Source organism: Kwoniella mangroviensis (genome assembly GCF_000507465.2).
Source record: "Kwoniella mangroviensis CBS 8507 chromosome 1 map unlocalized Ctg01, whole genome shotgun sequence".
Classification (NCBI taxonomy): domain Eukaryota; kingdom Fungi; phylum Basidiomycota; class Tremellomycetes; order Tremellales; family Cryptococcaceae; genus Kwoniella; species Kwoniella mangrovensis.
The window spans coordinates 9,651,247-9,667,919 of record NW_027062533.1 but is presented as its reverse complement, the minus strand read 5'-3'; the positions used below and the strand labels follow the sequence as shown (position 1 = coordinate 9,667,919).

The window sequence follows — 16,673 nt, the reverse complement described above, 5'->3', positions numbered from 1 at the left end:
TACAGATAAATGAGCAGCTTTCTGGCCTTGAATAACTACACGTGCTCAGTCAATAGACCCAGCAACACAGCCCTACACTCCTCCATGACTCCCCTTTTCAACGTCCCCGCCAGATAAGCAGTATAGGCTACCACCCCGGCGCATCGGTTTTTGTCTTTGATGGAAGGCAGAGAAAACGGATGATCGACCGACAATAGGTCATCCAAGTAATCGATGGCGCTCCTTTGGGCTAAGGAAGGCTCGATACGCACTAGGGGGTTTGAATTGGATGATCCTAACGTGATGAGAATGAAGGGGGCGAGTAACGGGTCGTGGCCTTCCAGGGCGGAAGAGTAGGACCATATCACAACTACGAAGGTGATCAGCTTCAATAATTTCCAAGACTGAAGGAAATTTGAGAGATGATATGGCACTTACGAGCTGCAAGATACTGGTACGGGTGCATTTGGCATTCAGATGAAGCCCTCTTTCGACTGGCCTGGTGCATGGAAGGATGGATGACTTACGACACACCACGGGACCATACTGGTTCTTTGAAATTTCGTCTCGCTACTCCATCTGAATACGTGCGCGAGTACTGGTGATTCAGAGTCAGATGGACAATGCAACACTTAGACTCAACGGAGGACTCACGTCTCAAGGCGGCAAAGCAACAATAAGCACCATCTTGCGATTTCGCCCACGAGTTGACGTAAACATTCGCAGCTGCCCATTCACCTGGTGAAATTGGACGACCAGCGATTTCTAGTGACAATGATCAGTGTCACCTATGGTGATCGAGCAGGAAGTAATCTGGACTACTGACTTTTCGTTCCGGCGAATATCCTTATCTGTTCTGTATCACTCAGCAGCAGCACCGCACCCAGATGCGAGAATGGTATTCCGGCAGATAACATTGGATGCTCAGGCCTTGACAAGAGCGGTGTAGCCTTCAAGCTCGGATTCGACATGCCGAAGTTATCGTCGACGTATGTCCGCCAAGTGTCGAATGCCTTCCTGCAGGAGTCCTTCCAATTGGTGATTTTACTAACGTGAACCATCGATAGATCGCCTAAATCCCTCCACAGTAAAGTCCATTGTACGCAATGAAGACCGTGCAACAAGATCCACAAGACTAATTTGGTCAGACCAGGAGCAATGTAGCCTCTACCTGCTAGGTCCCTCAGCAGACTGCGGAAAGATGGAGGTCGGACACTTTGGGTCAAGGCGGTATTCCACTCTAGAGGGTTGGACGATTGCCACACCTCGTCTGAGCAGGGTACGTCGATTTGAATGAGGTAGCAGTGAATCTGTGGAGATGCTCAGTGGTAAGGTCAGACGAGAAACCAATCGACTCACCAACAAGAAACCCCTATACAACGCTGCATTCTCAGTGTCCATCATGAAGCTGAACCAGCCTAGTCTTTTCCTCTCCTCTTCTGCTACCCATTCCAGCCAGCATGCCATCGGATCATCTAAGGAGTTTTGCAATTTCCTATCGAAATTGGGCAATAGCATTCCCGACTGTCTGGCAAGGTTGATGATTGGTGAGTGAAATATCTGTAAAACCCAATAAGAGAATTAGTATTCAATAACATGACGGATATACTGATTCACTGACCTGAGCCACATCATGCTGTTTCAACGAGCAGAAAGATCTCGCAAAGTGATTTAGCAATAAAATCGTCTGCAAGGATGATACCGACGCCGTCGGTTGATCCTCAACCATGTCGAAAACCCTAGTTCTGAGATGTTTGTGAACCTTAGATGCCATTTCCAGACCTTCTGGGTCGTTGGCGAAAGCCGTCCCAACGCATATCATGGCTAGCAGCAGATCAGGGGGCAGTTTACGGTAAGGCAGCGAGGCCTCGTGAACGATTGGATATAGTGGTGCGAAGTGCCTAGTGCAGTGTATTGTCACAGTAAGCGAATTATGGAGGGTTTCATGATGGATTCGACTTACATGAAGTATAGCTCGAGGTGTAATCTCATTTGCTGTAAGCTGAATGAAGGGGACATCAAGTCTTGCCTTGCAGTGTTCTATCCATTGGGTCAGTCAGATAAGCGTAGCTCTTTCCAGGATTCGAATTCGACGGGACAGCCGTTGTATCACTCACGCCGAAGAGATCAAACATTGATGCTCTAGCTTCTTCATTCACTATCTCCATTTTGGGTGGTACCCTCCATGGTCTATAGCTTGACCAACTTTCTGACAGGTCGGGATAGATGTTATGCGATGACACGGGAGGTGGGACGTGGGGGATGTAATTTTCAGGATACGTGGACCTCATCCTACTCGGAGGTCTTTGTGATAATGTTGGGATTATGTTGATGTTACTCTGGTATCCTAGATCTGATCGAACTTCTAAATCAGTCTCGTCTGGATGCAGATCGTCATCGTGTCCCTTATTTTGCAAATCTTCGAAAAGCGGTTCGTTGTCTAGCGGGATAGTCGATGAAGATAAAATGTCATTATCGGTAGCTGGATTGAATAACCACGACAGAAGATCATCCATGTTATCTCCAGTTTGACCTTGCTCTGGCACCGCGTCATTCCAATTGAACTCTTCCCCTGCGATTATAGTGGTATCTTCCTGTGCTGAGTCCGGCAGATCCACATGGATCTCGGTGGAGGTCGTCATGGGAGCTAGGGTGTTGTCGACGATGTTATCATCTTGAGATCCATTGGGTATCGACCACTGATGCGCTAGATTCATTTGGGTGGGGTGATCTGTCGGATGAATGTGGAAGGAAGTGCTTCTCCCATCTTTGACATCTTGTTGCCATGAGGCCAATTCTTGAACTATTGCTCCTTCATCATCGACTGTCTTCGCCATCTCATCCGGGACATACGAAACGGTTCTAGACGATCTCTTCCGCTTCTTTGCTTTCACATGTTGAAGGGGTGGTGATGATGACAGACTATCTCCTTCACGACTTCCCTCGTCGTTCCCCGAATTACAGGTAGTACTCTGATGTTTCCTTAATACATCCGGCCGGGCAAAGCTCTTACCGCAGACTGAACATACGCATGCAGGACGTTCATCTGTACATATCACATCCGTCAGCTGAGGTACCTCGCAGCTCTAGGCTTGCAAGAGAATGGGTTGGGTCATGTACGAAGACGTCTGACGTACGGTTCAGTGCATGTCTCTCCAAGTAATCTCGTCTTGCGTAAGCTTTTGAACAATGGGAACAGGCGTACACCTTTTCGCTCGAGCTGACCTTTGGTTTCGGCCTGACTGGTCGGTCGGTGGAGGGGTGTGTCGGAGCCGACATGCTTCGTGCGCGTATGCAACGAGAGGACGAGTGGGCGGTGGAGAGTGGGAAGTGGGAAGTGGGAAGTGGGTAGCGGATGATGGATGATACGAGTAGAGAAGATGACATGAATGACGAAGTGGAGAAGATACGTGAGTCACTCGTTGAGACCCCAAGTGGGGTGACAAGCGATAAGACTGCAAACTCATAGGAGTAGCAGCAGTACGAGAGAGTACGGCTTAATCCGCTGACACAATCAGAGGCGAAATACCCAAACACGAGTACACGAGTACAGGTGGACTGGCTCATGCTGACCTGCCCACTCGCTCACAAGGTATGCATGATAAGACGATAAGTTTGCATGAAGTGCACTACAACAGATCCAATCCGACAATAGATGATACAAGATTCTAGTATTTAGCATAAGTAGCGTTCATACGCATCGTGATATATTCCCTTGAAGTGATCGGAGCATATTTTTTGGGCCGAGTCTCAGAGTACGTTCCAGGCAATGCATCTATAACTCTCTCGGGATCGGCAGAGCAGAACTGTAAGATGGATGGTAATTTCGATTAGCCTGTGTTTGGCTATACCTGTTTGCAAGCTTACATAGGGTATGGAGTAACGTTCTCTTGTCATTTCACCATCATCCGCTCTGGGTGGTGGGGCTCGTACCCTGTGAAGTGTCGATTTGAGCTCGTCGTTCGACCATCGCATCAGGAAATCACCAATGTTGAACACGATAGCACCATGTACAGGAGGTGCAGGAAGGAATGTTCCAGGGTTGTGCTAAATCTCGAGTCAGCAAGTGTACATCCACACAAAAGCAGGACTTACTGGACTTTCTACCTCCAAACCCCCACAATCATCTTGGAACAGAAACGTACAAGTTCCGAAGTCCTGCCCACATACAAAGGAAACAATAAGCAAGATACCAATCGCTGATGCTGGTGTGTAGATGGGTTGCTAACCGTGTGTGCCGCGATTCTACCTTTTTCACCCGAATCAAAAACCTTCCTTGGAGCAGATGGATCTATCAGAATGGTCAATTAACCACTCTGCTCCATGGTGCTGAAAAAGGACAGACTTACAATGTAAGAACCTCAATTGATTATCGTATCCCGAATGATACTCTTCAAAGAAGTTTTCCGGTACACCCGGCATACCTAATGCCAAAGCTTTCAATACCTTGTTCTCTAGCTTTTTGCATGTTTCTTGGAAATCCAGGCAGGTGCTTCGTAAGCCAGGTAAATATTTATCTTCCAGCCAAACATTTGGACATTTGCGAGAATCTTCGGAGCCTGTGCAATTTATCACCAGTTTCAGTCAATTCCACCCGGGTGAGATGGGGCTGTACTCACCCATGTCATAACTCTCCTTGAAATCTGCTCCTTTGCCTCTCATCTCCTCTATCTTGTCGTCGTCGAAGACCATCTGCGAAACTTGCTCGACACCTATCCCCGAGTATCCTCTGTTCCCATGATTAGCCGAGTGTAGATCGATGTAGTCCTATGGAATACTCACCGATGATGCCATGCTTCTTTAGGATGAGGCGCAGTCATCTTCACATCGTAAGGTAACTCGAAAAATTTCTTGCTCATGTCGAATATACCGTCGATGTCTCTTTGCGGTATCCCATGTCCGACGATGTATAAGAAGCCTACATCTCGACATGCCGTGTACAGCTGGGTACTGATCCGTTTTGCGGCCTATTACCAAGGGTCAGCAAGGAACTCTTGTGAATCACTCATCACTCACTTCACTTGTCCCATCGCCAAATTCACTGAAGTCGATGAACGGGATTGCAGAGTCGGCACTAGGCATCGTGAACGGTGGTCGAGCTGTTCTTACTGTTGTGTTCGATGGGAGCAGTTCTTCGCATTTGTTTTGTGGTCTTTCGTTCATCTGAGATGGATTTTAATCTTACTCGTAGGTGTCTCTCCACCTTGGGCCTCGCCCACTCATAGTAACGGCATGCTTCTTCTCCCACGTTGTTGGGGCACGAGCAGGCCCACTTGTTATCAGCTGATCAACTGGCTGACTTTATGGGTGGGCACTCGCGTTTTTACTGGATGAGGTATGAATCGCTTATCTCTCATGAGTCGCACATCGGCATCTTTTAATTCATGTGCTGCTTCCTGCTGTGCTCTTTCTCCTCCTGCCCTTACTCGTAGATCGTATCCATCTTGTGGTGGGTGACGGAAAGTTTTATCCGAAATTTGAGGGCTTTCGAATCATATACTACGAGTATATCGTAGTACGTTACAAGTGGGTTGTGTAAGGTCCCATATTAGATAGATAGATGATCACGAGTCGTGCCCACTTCAGACTCAAGAAGATACATATACATATACGACCAAGGGTAAAACAAGACGAAGCGAAACCTTTCTGATCGATGATCTATCTCTCCCCTAAAGCACACGTGAAGACAAGCAAATCACGACGATGTCATCCACTACGAAATTGAGGAAACTAGCGAGAAGACTCGAATGTCCCGTCGATGAAGATGGGGGATATACCAATGATCGATGGACTAACCGAGATTTGATTCCTATCCCACCTGACAGGCGGACCTATAAAATCTGGAGTTTCTGTATCTATTGGTCAGTCCCACTCATTCTGATTCACAACTTTTATCAAAATACTGATTGGTGTGGTCGTTCGTCCTGGTACAGGTTCGTTTCTGGAGCATGTATCAGTGCATATTCCACTGGATCGTCACTCCTCGCCTACGGACTCACGGCTCAACAGTCCATGGCCTGCGTGGTGATCGGTGCGGTCATTACCGGTCTTCTATCGGTGGTATCTGGTTTCCCAGGTGAGATCCATCATATTGGATTTACTGTTGTTAGTCGAATGAGTTGGGGTATGAAAGGGAGTTATTTCGTAAGTATCATCCGTCTCCTTGATTATGAAATCTTTCGCTGATACTTGGTCTACATCAATACAGCCTGTCTGCTTAAGAGTATTCACTTCGGTATGGTGGTTCGGTATTCAAAGTTACTGGGGTGGTCAAGCTGTCAATTTGGTTAGTCACCCTCCTTCGAGTCCACTGATTAGGGAATCTTGAATCTGATTGTATACGTGTATAGATGCTCGGAGCAATGTCACCGAGCTGGAAACACCAACCCAACAAGTTCTCTGCATCTTCCAATATAACTCATCAAGATTTCCTTGGTGTAGTTTTATGGTATCTCGCCTATATCCCTTTGGTCCTGGTACCACCAGAAAGACTTCAAAGACCATTCGTATTTTCTTCAGCGGCATTCGGAGCTACCTTAATTGGTCTTTTGGCTTGGGCCGTACCTAATGCCGGAGGCGGTGGACCATTGTTCAAAACTGTTAATACAGCTTCGTCTACACCTTACTCCATGATGTTGGGTATCACTTCCATCCTTGGTTCTTGGGGTTCAGGAACGATCGGTCAAAGTGATTGGGTGAGTCCATCAGCCGAAAAAGATTATGAACATGGAGATCTAGCTGATACAAGGTGATACTAACAGGTACGATACTCTGAGAGAAGATATTATCCAATGTTATCTCAACTTTTCGCTGCACCCTTGATGATCACCCTCTGTGCTTTGGTCGGAGTGGTGGTGACCTCAGCGTCGTCCTCGATCTTGGGCGAGATCATCTGGTCACCTATCGAATTGTTAAGTGCGATTCAAGATCACTACAATTCCACCCCTGGTGTGAGAGCCGCGGTATTCTTTGCTGGTTTGGGATGTACTTGCGCTCAATTATCGATCAACGTCTTGTTGAACTCTGTAAGTGCGAGAGTTCCTACATGGTGAGCATGGATGAAACTGATGTTCGCGATGATGTAAGGTCTCAACTGGCATGGATATGGCTGGATTATGGCCCAGATACCTGAATATCCGTCGTGGTGCCTATCTTCTCGCTGCCGTGAGTCTAATCTGGATGAAATGCACATGAAAGCTTTGCTATAGTATATTGACAGTTATAACCTGGATTCTAGATCGGTATCGCGTCCAATCCTTGGCAAATCTTAGCTTCAGCCGCTACTTTCCTATCCGTCATCAGTGGTTTAGGAGTATTCATCGCTCCCATGACTGGGTGAGTCATATTGTCTTTTTTTTCCCACTTGGCTTCATCATGCTTAAAGCGTTGAACCGGACTGACATGTTTCGTGTGGTTTACAGTATAATGTTAGCAGATTACATTGTCCTTCGACGATGTCACGTCAAGATCGAAGACCTCTACAACGGCAGTCCATCTTCCATCTACTGGTTCAAGAATGGATTCCACTGGAGGGCAATCGTAGCGTTTGTCATGGGAGCTTGGCCATTCTGTCCGGGTTTCATCATGATCCTCATTGATCCCACGGCAACCAACGCTTGGGTTAAATTGTTCAACATCTCTTTCTTGGTTGGTTTGGCCATTGGGTTCTTTGTCTATCTGTGTATCTGTTTGATTTCTCCTATACCCCATCAAAAGGAGGGTCTCAATTATCTTGTGAGTGATGATGATCTGAACTTTTTCAATTACTATGTAAAAATTTTTGAGAGAATGATCGATACTGATCAAATGGATATATTATGTAGGACGACGAAAGATTCTGCAAGAACGTTTCGGGAGAACCATCCACTCCTGCTGTCGACGAGAATGAGAGTGAGGATAAAGATAGGGATATCAAAGGAATCGAGACTAACGCTTTGGTCAGAGAGGTGTAAGAACTGGCTTGAAGACAGAAGCTTCAGTGTTTCAGTGTTTCACGTTTACGCTTTTGCGTTTTCCTATATAGACCAAGAAATGATTGATTTCGATATATATATATCTATAGTCAGTATACGATATAGACTTCGGAGATGAGTTGTAAATATGAGTAGTTAGAAGTTTGGGTTGTTCCTTAGCATGAATTCTTAGTCCGTTAGCCCTCAACATGTCACTTGGTGAGGCGCTGTAAATCCGAATGCGCGACGAGAGAATGCATGTACTCTTTGCGTTTCTAGAGCTCAGTTATCAATGCAATTATACACACATACGTTCAGTCTATTTCTTCTTCTCCTTTTCTTTCTCTTCCTCAGCTTCCTTCTTAGCTCTAGCCACATCCTCGGCTTTCACACCAGCAGCCTGAGCGGCAGCTTCGTCGGCTCGATCTTGGGGTGACTTCGAATCTTCCAGTTCCTGTTGTGCGTTCTCGATTCGGTTTTCGACTGGAAAGTTTCGAGCGTGATTAGCGATTCCGTCTTCGAGTCAAAGATGAACAAATGGTAACTCACTCAGATCATGTAGAGCCAACACGGTCCTAATCATCGCACTCAGATAAACCACCAAATTCGAATCATTCTGACCGATTTTGAAAGCTTTACCCAATTGCTGATCGTCGCTCAGTTGAGGTAATAATCCGATAATCTCCTGTAACTGATAAATCACTTGGTGGTTTACGGGCAGTTTCTTATTCTTCACCGCAGTGAGATAATCTTTGATATCGAGTAATCTCGAATTGAGACCTTTGAGTGACTGGAGTTGAGAAGTGACTTTGGTGGATAATGATTGAGTAGTTAAGAGTGATGAAGACGGGGCGGAAGAAGATGAGGAGATATCGCGTAAGAGATGCTCGACACCTATCTCTTCTGCTTCTTCTGCTTCGATCGATGTGGAGACGTGAGTGAAGGTTCGTTGGGTAGCCGTTCCGTCCTGACAGAAGAGGTAGCCAGTCAATAAGGTAGCTCTTGTGTCTCGTCCTTTTGCCACATTCGCTTTCTTCGATGCGAATGGCAATACACAGACATTCAATGACACTCACATCCTTGATTTCCTCAACTGCAAAGTACGCATCCGTAGGAATCCCCGTATCTCCTCTACCACCGGTCGCTCTAGTATCCACGATCACCATGACAGGACGTGTGCAAAATCGTTTGAATAGCTGTGTGATTTCCAAATCGGACGATCGAAGTCTTGGGCCGGTATGATAGAACCCTATCGGACGTTCTTTGGCTATTTGGTGTAGAAGAAAGAGAAATCCGAGATTATCAACAACTTACTCAACAAGTAAAAGGAGGACGGAAAGAACGTTAAGACCCACCATTGACTTTTCTGAACATCCTCCACATCTCTTCCACGTAATCTAAATCTAAGAAGAACGTCTTGGCATCTTTATCATCCTCTTCAAACGGAATTGCGAAACTGTACGATTAAGACAATATCAGTCGCTACTTCAATTGATTCTTCAGACATCGCTGACAAGTATATTATCTTGAACACGACGAGGTGAATTGCACCTTTCTGACATGACAAACGTATAAGGTCAATATAGATGATGATAACTCACCTGTTGGCTACGTTGATGGTATTCCCATTATCTTGACCCAACAACACACCCAATACCCTCTTGTTCTTCGATAGAGGCACTCGAGCAGCATGATCTACGACCGATAGAAGTACGAGGGGATGTATCACGCTGTGAGTCGGTCCCATAGGCAACCTGAGTCAGCTATATTCGGGTTTCACTCTCACATAGGAAGGTCTGTGAGAGGGGGCAGATACATACACATTGACGGCGCTCAATTCGGTCACCTGCGTCAATATGTCAGCTATACCTTTTTCCATTCTGTGTGAGGATAACAGCTCACCTGTGCTGTTGTGAGACCTGGCATTTTGCTTGTTTCTAGACTGTTGAAAGTATATTCATACAAGTTCCGGATGAAGGATGATATCTTCTTCATCACTTCGACCCAACACGCGTCAGCGTCAATCGGCTGTAAAGTGGTAAGCATAAATAAAGAGTGCCACTTTCATCCAGTGCATATCACCGATTGCCTGAAAGATGACGACAGAGCTCATCTCGATAGCGACGATGCATGCAGAGACGACGTGAAAGAGACGAAGAGCCAATGCTCCCGAGTTGTTATTTACTGGTCCATCCATGATCCTGTGGAGAAGTGTCGTGCTCGCCGATCAAGGCTGGTGCAATTGGCACATCTGCACGTCCGTCATACATCACCTTTTCTCCTCGTAAGGATCAATCAAGTACATGCGATGCATGGCACACAGTTTTGACCACGATTCGCGCCCTCTCATGATCATCTTTTCTCATCTTCGTCACAGGGGTGGACCGTAGACCCAAGTCAGATCGAGTGTGAGTGTAAGAGGTAGAGGTATGATGATGATGATCGCGTATGACAGATAGCCGATTTCTTAATGATATTTGCTAGTAGCATATGACGTATATCGAGAAGAGTATTGGATAAAGCAGTGCTACTGTATAAATGACATGGGTGAGATCCACCTGTTAGTCTGTTACATGGCTCATAATTGCTCATTCTTTTTCTTTCTCACCCATCACATCAATCACAATCGCACATACACAATAATGTACAGACTCACACTCGCCGGCTCCCTCAAAGCCCCCATCACTCCCATCCGATCATTCTCCTCCACTGCCCGATCACTCCAAAAAGGCCCACCTACCACTCAAGGACACTCGACCGACAAAGCTCACCAAACGGGTCATTCCGATGGTGATGTCCAATCGGCCTCGGTCAGAGCAGGTCAAAATGCCAAAGACAATGCGTCACCTACCGCTCAAGGCGAAGCTCAACCTTTCGATGCTGCCAGACAAGGTTCCAGTGGAGGTACGGCGAAATCATCAGAGGCGAAAGCCGAAGTGAAAGATCCAGGTCAAGCTGGATCATTCAAGGATCAAGTTGGAGGTCAAGATGAGTCTGCTCCCGGGGTGGAGTTTGGCAAAACCGAGAAAGCCCCGGGAGGAAGTTATACGGATAGTGTGAAAGAGACGGCGAAGAGTGGATTTGATGGATTGAAGAAGTTGAGAAGCGTGAGTGAAGTGTATCGATCAGATCGGTTTAGATTTCCGAACCATATACTTCTACTAAAGGACTGTTCATCCTTTGCTTCGTCTCATCCCCCCAAATCGATGTACCACTATGAAGTGTCTTTTTTATACCCCTCAATTCATTTGTGTCTTATCGCTGACTGCTATTGTCACACCCACAGGAAGGCAAAAACTTCCACACATCCGCTCGTCAGCTCTACCCAGGAAAAGGTACTTCTCCCTCAGCCGATAATGACGGTTCGAGACAACCTAAAGAGCTCAACCTCGAAGGTGAACAAAATCAACACCTCAAACATCAGGCTCCAGGTACAGCTGATCAAGGTAAAGGTAATGCTGCCGAGACACCCCATTTACCATCAAGAAAGGGAGATGTCACTACCGGTGGATCGGGTGCACCCACCGCTCCTCAATCGGGCAAGAAAGCGTTTTCGACTTATAATAGACAATTGATGGCTGCACAACCTCCCAAAGAGTATGCGAAGGCTTTGACTAGTGAGGGTGAACAGGCTGGCTATGTAAGTTGATCTTCTGTTTTGTGGTGATGTCATGTGTAAGATGGTGTAGGGGAGTGTGATGATCGGAAAAGGGTAAAAACGGTAATATGAAAGGGGAAACGAAAAATGTATCTTGAATCGATGGGAAAAATCCAAAGGAAGGGTTACGAAAACAGGAAAATAGGGCTCAGAAGGTAGAACCGTAATCAATGGAATTGACAGAACCATGCAATGTATATCTTAGTACCTGTTTGCTGATACCCATTCTTCATCGCGTGCAGAACGCACCATCAGAAGGTTTTCCTCGACGACTTGACGAAACTTACACCTCCGAAGCGACCCCCTCCCCCGAGCCTGGCCAAACTCCTTCGTCGAAAGCCGAATATTCAAGTACAGCTGTCGATCCCCCCAACGGAGCGCTGCGAGCCGCTGCTAAGGATGGAACATTGGCAGAGAGGAATGAACAGCCTCATGCTGAATTCGGGTGAGTTATATTCATCTTTCAGCAGTAAAGTGGGTCACATGACCTTGTTGATTGAGCCAGACTGATATATCGGGTGGATGTGATAGTAAATTGGGAAACAAAGAGGCATGGAAACATCGAAAGTAGATCGATCACAAATCGTAGTCAAATGCGCGGATAACAATCAAAAAGAAATGGAAATGGATCGATCCAAGGGTTCTGCTAATCGCGTGGTTTATTCATAAGATGGGATCCCATAGCAGCCATATCAGTTAGGATGAAGACGTTGAGAAGAATGTTGAGAAGAGTAATTGAAAGTCACATTTTATACTCTGTAGCGCAGTGAGACCAAGATGTATACTTTTTCTCGTGTGCCTGTATGGGCTCGACCGAAAGACCAGGCGATACATGAGTCTGCCTATATCCATGCCTCCTGTCGCCGCTGCCGCCACTCCCATTCCTTCGAGCCACATGCACAGTACATGACCAAGGTGAGCAGTGCTTGTTCAGTAGATAGCATGCATGGTTGACATAGCCATATCCACTAAAGAATGTGATGATCGATTGATGTGTTGCTTGATGTCAATGGCCGAAAAAGGACAAGGATAGTGGGGGGATGAGGTACGTCACCGAGTCACGAGATCCGATCGAGTAACTTCATTTTCGAGCTGGAGATTTGTAAACATCCTTCTTCCTCTTCATCTGCATCTGTCCACACCATCATAGCTTGTTCATACATCTTCTACATTCGCTGTGCGATCGAGATACTCCTCAATCTCCAACATGCTCGGTCTGAGCACGAGCATAGGCAGTATAGGGCTGAACGCGTCGTCAAGTATCCTTCGGAATGGGTTAATACGCTGTTCGACCGAAACTACGAGTGTGATGAGGAGGGGTAAGTTGCAGAGTAGATATGGAGTAGATAGACAGATAACATCATGTAGACCTAGTGAGAATACCTTGCTCACTTAAGATTATACTGCGTGTGTACTGACAATTACGTCCAGGTATAAATCGTCGCATACCTACTACCTTCATACGGCGTGACTCATCATCTACTCCTACTGACTCTTCTTCGATACCCAAAATACAGAATGCTACAACACCACCCGAATCATCTGCCATAACCCAGACAGACTCCAAGGAGACATCCAAACGATCTATATTATCTCGAATAACATCCAACCTATCTCTCAAGCCCGTTGCTGAAACGCATACCTCAAAAGAAGGAGGGGAAGATAGTGGTTCGAGTAGCGTGATCAAATTGTTAGAATTGGCTAAACCGGAATCGAAAAATTTAGGGATCGCTGTCGGATTGGTATGTCTCCCTCTTTCCTTTATACCAATTGAGGTCACGGGGATGAACGAAGGCTGACTTGGGTCGATATAATTCTGGTTCGGTTGATTAGTTGTTGGTCTCTAGTTCTGTATCCATGTTGGTACCTCTAACTATCGGTAAACTTATAGATTTCTTCTCTTCAAACTCTGTAAGTACCACTTACAAAAGTGAAATACCTCCAGTCATGATGAGCTAATGGTACATAAGACTCAATTCTTGGGTCTTTCCTTCCCCGTCGCAGCGGGTTTACTGGCTGTCACGTTTTGCATAGGAGCTACTGCCAATGCAGGTGCGCAAACTTCCGCTTGTATACACATGGACCAGATATGTATGGCTAACCCACATCAATCAGGACGAGCAATCATTATGCGGACCAGTGGACAACGTATCATTGCCCGAGTCAGGTATGTCCCATCTCGTCTGACTTCATTTATCCGCTTTACAAAATGACACCAGGCTAATCGCGCTGTCATGATTCCCTTGGATGTCTTATAGGAACCAAGCATACCTATCTACTTTGCGTCAAGAACCCGAATTCGCAGATAGATCAGCAGGAGATATAGTCTCCAGGCTTAGTGTAGATACCAATATACTGGGTGATAGTGTCACGTCCAACTTGTCTGATGGTCTGAGGTACGTGTACTTCAGACATGCGTTATTGTCTTTATCTGTCTTACCCTTCCTTTATACGAGTACACATACCTGCATATACTAATGGTGTCCTCATGCAGAGCCCTGATCTCAGCAACAGTCGGCGTAGCAGCAATGTTTTGGATATCCGCCAAATTGACCCTTGTCATGCTCTGCGTCGTTCCACCTGTTTCGCTCGGTGCGGTGTTCTACGGTAGATATCTGAGGAAGTTGTCTAATTTGACTCAAGAAGCTGTTGGGGAGATGTCTAAGGTGAGTCAAGGGAGGATTCTGCTATCCTCTCATTATACTTCGATCCACCTGGACGTAGTCAAATAATACGATCAGAATACATGCTAATACCCATATAAAAATCTCAGACCGCTGAAGAGAAGCTCAACGCTTTCAAGACCGTCGCAGCCTACAACTCACAACCTCTCGAAGCTACCTTGTTCTCCAAGAAAGTAGATCAGGTGTTCCAACTGGCCAAGAAAGAAGCTCTTATGACGGGTATATTTTGGGGGGCGAGTGGTCTTACCGGAAATTTGGCTATGCTCTGTCTGTTGGGCTATGGTGAGCTTCACGTTTCATCCCGTTGTACATATATGGTCATGCAACGTACAAGGCCATATTACTGATGCAATCAATCTTCTGATTTATGCTATATAGGTGGACATTTGGTATCGATAAGTGAGATCACTGTTGGTGATTTGACTTCACTCTTGATGTATAGCGCGTGAGTTGTACTCCTCTTCGTTCCTCTTTAACCATCCAGCCCGGAACTTCGCAGGTATTGACTAATGACGGTCATTCCTTTTTCAGGTATGTTGGAGGATCTGTATCTGGCTTGACAGGATTTTTCACCGGTCTCATGAGAGGTGCGTTTCTGCTTCCTCGATTAGGCGGACTGTCGGCTGACATGAGTCATTTATCAGGTGTCGGAGCTGGATCTCGTGTTTTTTGGTTACTCGATCGAACTTCGCATATCCCTTTGGATAAAGGTATCAAATTGGATCAAACACGAAACGGTCCAATTCGATTTGAGAATGTTGTATTCAGGTATCCATCCAGAAAGGAAGTGGTAGTTCTGAAAGGTATCAATATGACTGTAGAACCTGGAACAAGTGTTGCCTTGGTGTGAGTCTGACGTAACATATACATCTCGAGTGAGACGATTCGATTCGAGGTAGCTGATGTTGGGCATTGGTGGAACAGCGGTTCAAGTGGAAGTGGTAAAAGTTCGATACAGCAGTTAATAAGCAGGTTCTATGATCCTGAAGAAGGTAAAATCACTTTTGATGGAACTGGTGAGTTGGCCGTTCCACTATCCCTTCTGAAGAAAGCAAAAGCAAATGTTAGCATTGGTGTGAAAGACTTATGCTGATCTTCATGCATTATCTCGCAGATATCCGAGAATTCGCGCCTGAATCATGGCGTGAGCGAATCGGAGTCGTGTTCCAGGATCCCATCTTATTTGCGGGTACGGTCCATGAGAATATAGCGTATGGATCGCCGGATGCGACGAGGGAAGATGTAGAAGAAGCTGCCAGAGCGGCAAATTGCGATTTCATTTGGGATCTACCCCAAGGTTTTGACACTTTGAGTCAGTAGACTTACTTCGCATCCTTATCTTCCGAAGTCCTCAGCACGATACGTACGGTAAAGCAAGAAGTGCGGAGCTGACTATTTGATTGCGGTCGATGTATAGTCGGAAAAGCAAGTTTGAGTGGTGGACAAAGACAGAGAATCAGTATTGCCAGAGCGCTAGTCAGAAACCCTTCGATACTGCTGTTAGACGAAGGTGAGTACCTATCCATCATATATATTGTGCACAGATAGAAGCTATAACCAAGCTGACCCTCTGTACTTTCTTGCTATCCAGCTACATCCGCTCTCGACTCCACATCTGAGAATGCAGTCAACGCGGCTATAGATGATATCATCCGACAGAAAAACATCACAGTCATATTGGCCGCACATAGATTATCTTCCATCGCCAGAGCCGAGAGGGTGGTATTGCTGGAGCATGGGGTGGTATCGGAAGAAGGTAGATATGATGTTTTGGTGAGTTTACTTTTCGTTCCATCTATCTGGTGAGACTCAACTGACGCAGATGATCGATCGATGGTAGTCGAGAAAAGAAGGAAGTCGATTCAGGACGTTGATGGCTGCTCAATTGCTTGTTGAGAAATCATCAAAGGGTGTGCAGGAGGATCAACCTCAGATAGAACCGAATTCGGAAGAAGAAGGAAAAGGTCGACAGACGGAAAATGTAGTAGCGCAAGGTGCAAGATAAGGTGAAGAATGTCAAGAGAAGCGAAATTTAGCATGGTTCATTTTCGCATTTACGGATCAAATATGTATGTATACATACAGTGCCAAGTATATGGTGGTCGGAATGGATTAAGAACAGGTGGCATCTTGCATGGCACCATCAACGATATTTGAACTGTCTGTGGTGCCGATCAATGATCACAGTACCGTAACGGTGAGTGGGCTCAGAGGTGAATGACAGAGTCTAAGTGTACCCGATTCATCAATAATTAAAACTGATACACGAATTCATCACTGATGGCATTACACGACAGTAAATATAACTCTGACGAAGACTTGGGGGTAGAATGACTGGATTGAACTACGCATAATAAAGAATGACGAAGGTCGGAGAGCATTGGAGAAAAAAAAAAAGGA

General features: G+C 46.0%; 6 protein-coding genes across 6 annotated transcripts; 3 read left to right on the top strand and 3 right to left on the bottom strand.

The window, feature by feature from the left end:
- Nucleotides 1-35: 35 nt before the first annotated feature.
- I203_103661 (uncharacterized protein) lies at nucleotides 36-3,258 on the bottom strand (the record flags this gene model as incomplete). The annotated part of the gene is made up of 10 exons (XM_065517366.1): nucleotides 36-349; nucleotides 418-430; nucleotides 507-577; nucleotides 634-744; nucleotides 806-1,289; nucleotides 1,339-1,539; nucleotides 1,601-1,880; nucleotides 1,943-2,019; nucleotides 2,097-3,025; nucleotides 3,117-3,258. 10 exons carry the CDS (start codon nucleotides 3,256-3,258, stop codon nucleotides 36-38), a joined length of 2,622 nt encoding a protein of 873 aa, XP_065374184.1.
- A 389-nt stretch (nucleotides 3,259-3,647) lies between these two features.
- On the bottom strand, nucleotides 3,648-5,061 carry I203_103660 (uncharacterized protein; the record flags this gene model as incomplete). The annotated part of the gene is made up of 8 exons (XM_019147543.1): nucleotides 3,648-3,785; nucleotides 3,847-4,026; nucleotides 4,075-4,137; nucleotides 4,209-4,270; nucleotides 4,329-4,538; nucleotides 4,599-4,708; nucleotides 4,762-4,946; nucleotides 4,996-5,061. The coding sequence occupies 8 exons, from the start codon at nucleotides 5,059-5,061 to the stop codon at nucleotides 3,648-3,650; spliced, it is 1,014 nt and encodes a 337-aa protein (XP_019003208.1).
- A 621-nt stretch (nucleotides 5,062-5,682) lies between these two features.
- Nucleotides 5,683-7,931, top strand: I203_103659 (uncharacterized protein; the record flags this gene model as incomplete). Its single annotated transcript, XM_019147544.1, has 9 exons — nucleotides 5,683-5,840; nucleotides 5,913-6,123; nucleotides 6,188-6,265; nucleotides 6,330-6,674; nucleotides 6,741-7,004; nucleotides 7,066-7,143; nucleotides 7,217-7,314; nucleotides 7,401-7,713; nucleotides 7,803-7,931. The coding sequence occupies 9 exons, from the start codon at nucleotides 5,683-5,685 to the stop codon at nucleotides 7,929-7,931; spliced, it is 1,674 nt and encodes a 557-aa protein (XP_019003209.1).
- Nucleotides 7,932-8,250: 319 nt separating this feature from the next.
- I203_103658 (uncharacterized protein) lies at nucleotides 8,251-9,857 on the bottom strand (the record flags this gene model as incomplete). The annotated part of the gene is made up of 7 exons (XM_065517365.1): nucleotides 8,251-8,414; nucleotides 8,481-8,898; nucleotides 9,008-9,198; nucleotides 9,287-9,387; nucleotides 9,533-9,661; nucleotides 9,752-9,777; nucleotides 9,834-9,857. 7 exons carry the CDS (start codon nucleotides 9,855-9,857, stop codon nucleotides 8,251-8,253), a joined length of 1,053 nt encoding a protein of 350 aa, XP_065374183.1.
- Nucleotides 9,858-10,573: 716 nt separating this feature from the next.
- Nucleotides 10,574-12,160, top strand: I203_103657 (uncharacterized protein; the record flags this gene model as incomplete). Its single annotated transcript, XM_019147546.1, has 4 exons — nucleotides 10,574-11,038; nucleotides 11,218-11,571; nucleotides 11,832-12,034; nucleotides 12,121-12,160. 4 exons carry the CDS (start codon nucleotides 10,574-10,576, stop codon nucleotides 12,158-12,160), a joined length of 1,062 nt encoding a protein of 353 aa, XP_019003211.1.
- Nucleotides 12,161-12,796: 636 nt separating this feature from the next.
- On the top strand, nucleotides 12,797-16,278 carry I203_103656 (uncharacterized protein; the record flags this gene model as incomplete). The annotated part of the gene is made up of 16 exons (XM_065517364.1): nucleotides 12,797-12,962; nucleotides 13,021-13,331; nucleotides 13,423-13,500; nucleotides 13,560-13,641; nucleotides 13,705-13,756; nucleotides 13,848-13,985; nucleotides 14,084-14,255; nucleotides 14,363-14,555; nucleotides 14,652-14,718; nucleotides 14,805-14,860; nucleotides 14,918-15,119; nucleotides 15,198-15,289; nucleotides 15,388-15,585; nucleotides 15,691-15,783; nucleotides 15,865-16,046; nucleotides 16,114-16,278. 16 exons carry the CDS (start codon nucleotides 12,797-12,799, stop codon nucleotides 16,276-16,278), a joined length of 2,247 nt encoding a protein of 748 aa, XP_065374182.1.
- Between the last annotated feature and the right edge of the window lie 395 nt (nucleotides 16,279-16,673).